Source organism: Aedes albopictus, chromosome 1, assembly GCF_035046485.1.
Source record: "Aedes albopictus strain Foshan chromosome 1, AalbF5, whole genome shotgun sequence".
Taxonomy (NCBI): domain Eukaryota; kingdom Metazoa; phylum Arthropoda; class Insecta; order Diptera; family Culicidae; genus Aedes; species Aedes albopictus.
Genome location: NC_085136.1, coordinates 320,993,401 through 320,999,716, shown reverse-complemented (window position 1 = coordinate 320,999,716; position 6,316 = coordinate 320,993,401). Strand labels below are relative to the sequence as shown.

General features: G+C 40.7%; 1 protein-coding gene and 1 long non-coding RNA gene across 2 annotated transcripts in view; one reads left to right on the top strand and one right to left on the bottom strand.

Annotated features, from left to right (window-relative positions):
- LOC134287730 (dynein beta chain, ciliary-like) lies at window positions 1-4,335 on the top strand (the record flags this gene model as incomplete). Its single annotated transcript, XM_062850435.1, is given in 2 exon segments — window positions 1-114; window positions 4,113-4,335. Coding segments are annotated over 2 exon segments (214 nt in total), but the record flags the coding sequence as incomplete, so codon positions are not given.
- Window positions 1-6,316, bottom strand: part of LOC134285765 (uncharacterized) — a 578,496-nt gene that overhangs the window by 145,374 nt on the left and 426,806 nt on the right. The gene's annotated exons all lie outside the window — the stretch shown is intronic.

Here is a 6,316-nt window from a genome sequence, read left to right as displayed (position 1 = left end):
CAGTTCGCAGTTGAAGGAACTGTTCCCACAGATGCCGGTCATATTTATCAAAGCTATTACCCAGGACAAACAGGAGACGAAGAACATTTACGAGTGCCCGGTTTATAAAACAAGGTAAGATATGGAAATGGTATGTTTAAATTTGCAACATTTTCAATTGGGGTTTTAAATTTTGAAAAATGTATTGATTTTTTGATTCTATACGACAGAGCTGAGGGATGCGGACTCAACTTTTTTAGTCATTCAATTTGAGCACGTATCTTTTCTTCCTGTGCTCCCCGTTGTTGAGTTGCTTATCTCTATGGAGATCAATTTCACAGTGCACGCATGAACTACTCCACACAAAATTTAAACATACTGATTGCAGCTAAAGATACAATTAAACGTATATAATCAATCAGCTGATACCACATGGACTTGGAAGAATAATTTACAAATTTTGGGTAAGTTTTACACATGATTTTCACACGTTTCAAACGTTTTTTGTATATGATGACAAGTTTGTGTGTCATTGAACGTTTCACTTGCTTTAGCGTGACTCAGCAAATATGTTGTGTATCCAGGCACACTCTGATCATTTTGGAGGTTTGGCAGCAGCCAGGCTGCTGTCAAATTTCAGTCCGCAATCCTCAGCGACAGAGCACCTTTTTCTGAGCCACCATGATTTTTTTCAGATTTTTAGAACTTTTTTTTGGTAGTTAAAATCAATTTCTAAGAGATTTTTTGAAAACACTTTCTGACAGCTGGGTAACTGATTGACAGCTCCGTCCAGTACAAAATGCGACGAGGGGTGATTCGACAAATCTCTCCCATACAAACTTCAAACTGATTTTTAGATAGGTTCCCGGGCTCCAAAATTAATGAAAATTTGGATTTCGGCTCAGTTTGGCATGCAGATTCAGAATATGGTGTTATCTCAACACCATTAACCCTTCCGTTACCAACCCCCCATAACGAGAGTGCGAAAAAACATTATTTTCGTTATAAATTTTTTGTTTTTCAATATTTTTCGACCAAATTTTGACACAATAAGCGGATATCCTTCTATTTTAAAGATTTGCTAGGGATTGTTGGAATGGCCACCTGGTTCCGGAGTTATTCCGGAATCAAAATGGGTCATTCGATTTGGCCATTTTGGAAAAAGTAAATTTTCGATATGAGAGCCGTTCAGTTTTCAGACCTAAGTGCACTAGAATGATAGAAAAATTTGTCTAGAAGTCCATCCCGGTCACTACGTGCCTTGGAACCCGTTTTACGGATGTTCCGGGGAACCGGTTCCGGGGTCAATTTTTGAATATGAATCAATACCATCATGCGACACCTCAAACTTCGTGATTTTTCAAGATGCATCATTCTGTGCTGTTTTGGCGTTGTCTGAAATACTGTTGGCCATTTTGGAACCGGTATTCGGATTTCCCGGGAATCGGTTCCAGTGGTTCCAGGGTCCAATTTTCGAAAATAAACAAACACCATCATGCGACATGATTTTGAAAATTATGGCACTTTATCATAATGGTTGGCCACTTAGGATACATTTGGCCATTATGGAATTGGTATACAGATTTTCCGGATTCCAGTTCCGGGGCCAAGTTTTGAAAATGGTTCAATATCGTCATGCGGCATCTCAAACATCGTGATTTTCAAAATACATCATTCTGGGCTAATATTGCTTTATCTGAAATACTGTTGGCCATTGTAGAACCGGTATTCAGATTTCCCGGGAATCGGTTCCGGTGATTCCGGGGTCAATTTTTCGAAGATGAACACCAGGAATTCCTACGGAAAATCTTCCAGGAATTCCTCCGGAAATTTCTCTAAGAATTCCTCCAGGAATTCCTCCGGAAATTACTCCGGAAATTCATCCAGGAATTCCTCCGGAAATTCATCCAGGAATTCCTCCGGAAATTCCTCCAGGAGTTCCTCCAGAAATTCCTCCAGGAATTCCTCCAGTATTCCTGCAGGAATTCCTCCAGGAATTATTCCAGGAATTCCTCCAGGAATTCCTCCAGGAATTCCTCCAGGAATTCCCCCAGGAATTCCACCGAAAATTCCTCCAGGAATTCTTCCAGGAATTCCGCCAGGAATTTCTCCCGGAATTCCTCCGGAAATTCCTCCAGGAATTCCTCCGGAAATTCTTCCAGGAATTCCTCTGGAAATTCCTCCAGGAATTCCTCCTGAAATTACTCCAGGAATTCCTCCGGAAGTTACTCCAGGAATTCCTTCGGAAATTCCTCCAGGAATTCCTCCGGAAATTCCTCCAGGAATTCCTCCGGAAATTCCTCCAGGAATTCCTCCGGAAATTCCTCCAGGAATTCCTCCGGAAATTCCTCCGGAAATTCCTCCAGGAATTCCTCCGGAAATTCCTCCAGGAATTCCTCCGGAAATTCCTCCAGGAATTCCTCCGGAAATTCCTCCAGGAATTCCTCCGGAAATTCCTCCAGGAATTCCTCCGGAAATTCCTCCAGGAATTCCTCCGGAAATTCCTCCAGGAATTCCTCCGGAAATTCCTCCAGGAATACCTCCGGAAATTCCTCCAGGAATTCCTCCGGAAATTCCTCCAGGAATTCCTCCGGAAATTCCTCCAGGAATTCCTCCGGAAATTCCTCCAGGAATTCCTCCGGAAATTCCTCCAGGAATTCCTCCGGAAATTCCTCCAGGAATTCCTCCGGAAATTCCTCCGGAAATTCCTCCAGGAATTCCTCCGGAAATTCCTCCAGGAATTCCTCCGGAAATTCCTCCAGGAATTCCTCCGGAAATTCCTCCAGGAATTCCTCCGGAAATTCCTCCGGAAATTACTCCAGGAATTCCTCCGGAAATTCCTTCAAAAAATATTCCAAAAACTCCTCCAACATTTCCTCCAGGAGTTCCTTCGAAAATTCCTCCGAGAATTTCTCCAGGAATACTCCCTGTAAATTCTTGCGGGAGTTTCTCTTGGAATTGCCTCAAGAGCTTCTCCAGAAGTTCTTCAAGGAATACTTCGAGGTATTTCCTGAGGAATTTCCGGAGGAATTCCTGGAGGAATTTCCGGAGGAATTCCTGGAGGAATTTCCGGAGGAATTTCTGGAGGAATTTCCGGAGGAATTCCGGGAGAAATTCCTGACGGAATTCCGAAAGGAATTCCTGGAAGAATTCCTCGAGGAATTCCTGGAGGAATTTCCAGAAGAACTCCTGGAGGAATTTTCGGAGGAATTCCTGGAGGAATTTCCGGAGGAATTCCTGGAAGAATTTCCGGAGGAATTCCGGGAGAAATTCCTGACGGAATTCCGAAAGCAATTCCTGGAAGAATTCCTCGAGGAATTCCTGGAGGAATTTCCAGAGGAACTCCTGGAGGAATTTTCGGAGGAATACCTGGGGGAATTCCTGGAGGAATTCCTGAAGGAATTTCCGGAGGAATTTTTTCAAAACTTGGCCCCGGAACTGGAATCCGGAAAATCTGTATAACGATTCCATAATGGCCAAATGTATCCTTATTGGCCAACCATTATGATAAAGTGCCATAATTTTCAAAATCATGAAGTTTGATATGTCGCATGATGGTGTTTGTTTATTTTCGAAAATTGGACCCTGGAACCACCGGAACCGATTCCCGGGAAATCCGAATACCGGTTCCAAAATGGCTAAAAGTATTTCAGACAACGCCAAAATAGCACAGAATGATGCATCTTGAAAAATCACGAAGTTTGAGGTGTCGCATGATGGTATTGAATCATATTCAAAAATTGACCCCGGAACCGGTTCCCCGGAACATCCGTAAAACGGGTTCCAAGGCACGTAGTGACCGGGATGGACTTCTAGACAAATTTTTCTATCATTCTAGTGCACTTAGGTCTGAAAACTGAACGGCTCTCATATCGAAAATTTACTTTTTCCAAATGGCCAAATCGAATGACCCATTTTGATTCCGGAATAACTCCGGAACCAGGTGGCCATTCCAACAATCCCTAGCAAATCCTTAAAATAGAAGGATATCCGCTTATTGTGTCAAAATTTGGTCGAAAAATATTGAAAAACAAAAAAGTTATAACGAAAAGAATGTTTTTTCGCACTCTCGTTATGGGGGGTTGGTAACGGAAGGGTTAAAGAAGCCAATTGTTTTTTTTTTTAATTTACAGGGATCGAGGACCTACTTACGTGTGGACGTTCAACTTGAAGTCCAAGGAGAACCCGGCAAAGTGGACGCTGGGAGGAGTTTGTTTGCTTCTACAGGTTTAAAGATGTTTTTATTGCTGTGCCGATTAGTCTAGTGCTGTGTTGTGTTTTGCTGTGACGAACTGAAAATTTATTACAATTAAATAAAAATATATTATATTCCATGCAAATAACAGAGAAACGAAAACTTACTGTCGATTGATTAAACTGCCGTTCTAAGCATATCTGTACCATGTTGTTTTTCTACGCATACTGTCCCACTGCTCAGCTAAGTTAAATGCGCGAGACATCGGATCGCGCTAGCAAACAGGGCGTAGCAGTAGATAGGGGCGTTATTGAACTGATGCTTGCATGCAAGTTGCTAGCGCAAAACTCGTTTTTAAAACGATGTCCGTGCACGGGGCATTCTTGCCATTCCAATCGAAACTGCAGTTCGATGGAGTTCGATGTGAATAGGTCGTATGTTTGCTGTGATTTTTATACAGATTCGCCCTATGCAAATCGAACGCCAGAAAATATTTATAGTCCTGTTCAATGAAGCCAATTCGTAGACAAATGGGTAAGCGCAGGATGCAGCAGCAACTTCGACCATGTTCAACTTACTTCATTGAACAGGACTTATGCGAGCAGTTGAAAATCGGAATTTGAATTTTTTTTCTCAATTGAGAATTGCAAATTATCCAAACTTTTCTCAAAATTCAAAGGAAAAAACACGTTTTCTGAATTATGACTCGGTTATTCTTATTTTCTGTATGTAGTTTGTTGATCATTTTAGCTTTTTAATTTTTTTTAAACGCAATTCTCAATTAACACTTATTCACGAAGTTCGTATTTGATTAGTAGAGCAAACATGCCTATTTTAGCAATAAACAAGAATAAAGCCTACATTTGATCATGCCCCATAACCTTAAGCAGTAGCAAAAAAATGTTACGTATTTTTCAATGACCCCTAACGAGACCAACTCAGAATCATCAAAAACACTTCTGAGAAGAGTCCAATGCATTTACTTTATTAAGTTGTGCCTGCCGAGATGAGAAATAACCAAATATTGCCTATATATGGCCATATCCCATACTCATCAATAGTAGGAAAAAAAGTTACGTATTTTGCAATGACCCCTAACGAGACCAACTCAGAATCATCAAATACACTTCTGAGAAGAGTCCAATGCATTTACTTTATTAAGTTGTGCCTGCCGAGATGAGAAATAGCCAAATATTGCCTATATATGGCCATGTCCCATACCCATCATTAGCAGGAAAAAATGTTACGTATTTTGCAATGACCCCTAACGAGACCAACTCAGAATAATCAAATACACGTCTGAGAAGAGTCCAATGCATTTACTTTATTAAGTTGTGCCTGCCGAGATGAGAAATAACCAAATATTGCATATATATGGCCATATCCCATACTCATCAATAGTAGGAAAAAAAAGTTACGTATTTTGCAATGACCCCTAACGAGACCAACTCAGAATCATCAAATACACTTCTGAGAAAAGTCCAATGCATTTACTTTATTAAGTTGTGCCTGCCGAGATGAGAAATAACCAAATATTGCCTATATATGGCCATGTCCCATACCCATCATTAGCAGGAAAAAAAATTACGTATTTTGCAATGACCCCTAACGAGACCAACTCAGAATCATCAAATACACTTCTGAGAAGAGTCCAATGCATTTACTTTATTAAGTTGTGCCTGCCGAGATGAGAAATAGCCAAATATTGCCTATATATGGCCATATCCCATACTCATCAATAGTAGGAAAAAAAGGTTACGTATTTTGCAATGACCCCTAACGAGACCAACTCAGAATCATCAAATACACTTCTGAGAAAAGTCCAATGCATTTACTTTATTAAGTTGTGCCTGCCGAGATTAGAAATAGCCAAATATTGCCTATATATGGCCATGTCCCATACCCATTAGAGTGGGTCAACGTTATATGGAGAAACTTTAAATTTGATCGTATCAACCCGGAACAAAGGTTTTTCAATCTATATTAGCGTCCAAAACAACTGTGCAAAATTTGGAAGCGATTGGTTGCGTCCCCGTATTCCGCATTGCGATTGAAATTTGTATGGAAGTTAGTATGGGAAAACGTACTTTTTTACATTTTACTCATAAGTTGAATTCTTTTGTCTAACACCATGTAACCAAT